We start from the raw sequence: 1,124 nt of genomic DNA on the forward strand, positions 1-1,124 counted from the left end.
TTGGCCTGAATGGAAGTCTTCTCTAGTGCCCAAACCTCCTTGCCAAACTCTCCCCCATCCTATCTGTGTTCAAACTGCTCTCAGCTAAAGCTGAATTCAGACTGTATTCAGTCACGGATGAATTCTGACTTTGTCCGTACTAAACCCTTTTCTGTCAGGGCTAGTCTAAGAGATATCAACACACTTCTTGTCACAGTTAAGGCAGGAATCTGAATCAGTTTTCTCAGCATCCTGCTCTCACAGGGCTTTTTCTGCTCGGCTGATGCCAGGCATGATTGCCTGGAGCAGTCTGTCACTCAGGGCTCTCCGCTCTGTGAAGTATTAGCCCTTCACAGTCCTGCAGTTTCATGTACAGCGCTTTTAAGCCTCTTACAAAGTGCAGTCCATCACAACTCCCATTTCCTTTTGCCATGTGTGACAAAGAAAAATGCAAAAAATGTCTCTACCGACAGCCTTCCCATATTCCTGAATGCTGATGAAATCATACTCCCTCTTCATTCCACCACAGGTTTTGAAAGCCTGTGTCCTCAGTGTGGAAAAGAAAGCAACCATTTGAAGGAAATTCACACTGCTGTCTTATCGCTCCAGAGAGCCCAACAGGACATACACAGGTATGGCAGAAATACAGTGATCTGCTTAGGGTTCAAATAAAGACCAGTCCCTTTGAAAGTGAAGTTAGCTAAATGTCCCTTTCTCTAACAGGCTTGAGAGTGGTAGAGGAAATCAATTACTGTGGGAATTCTGGTTGGAGGGAGGAAGAAAAATACAAGCATGATTCTATGATTCTAAGCGTGGAAACAGTGGGGGCCCTCGAAAGCTGGAGTTAGAAGTGTCCTAGGCTGTGGACACCGCTACAGCTCCAAAGCTAAAGAGGTGTTGCATTTAAAAAGTCTGAAAATTCACACCTTATTTAATTTGCTGTGGTCCTCTTACCAGGGATCATTTCGAAGAAAAAGGGGTCATTTTGTAGAAAAAGGGGTCATTAGCATAACTCATTTGCATAACTTATTTGCATATGCCACACCTCCTGACATCACCGGAAGTGTGTCAGAAGGCAACACCCACCACTCAGGCTCCATTGGACTGTTTTGGATTGCTAGCTATTGGGGGGGGGGGGGCGCGGC

At 45.6% G+C, this 1,124-nt stretch overlaps 1 protein-coding gene across 1 annotated transcript in view; it reads left to right on the forward strand.

The window, feature by feature from the left end:
- The window catches only part of OSBPL5 (oxysterol binding protein like 5), a gene marked incomplete at its 5' end in the record, with an annotated part of 92,410 nt that overhangs the window by 89,604 nt on the left and 1,682 nt on the right, over positions 1-1,124 (forward strand). The window contains 1 exon segment of the mRNA XM_015417479.1: positions 509-611. Within this exon segment, the coding sequence (XP_015272965.1) occupies positions 509-611 (103 nt within the window).

The sequence above is a fragment of the Gekko japonicus genome, unplaced genomic scaffold, assembly GCF_001447785.1.
Source record: "Gekko japonicus isolate JY-2015 unplaced genomic scaffold, Gekko_japonicus_V1.1 scaffold3618, whole genome shotgun sequence".
Lineage (NCBI taxonomy): Eukaryota > Metazoa > Chordata > Lepidosauria > Squamata > Gekkonidae > Gekko > Gekko japonicus.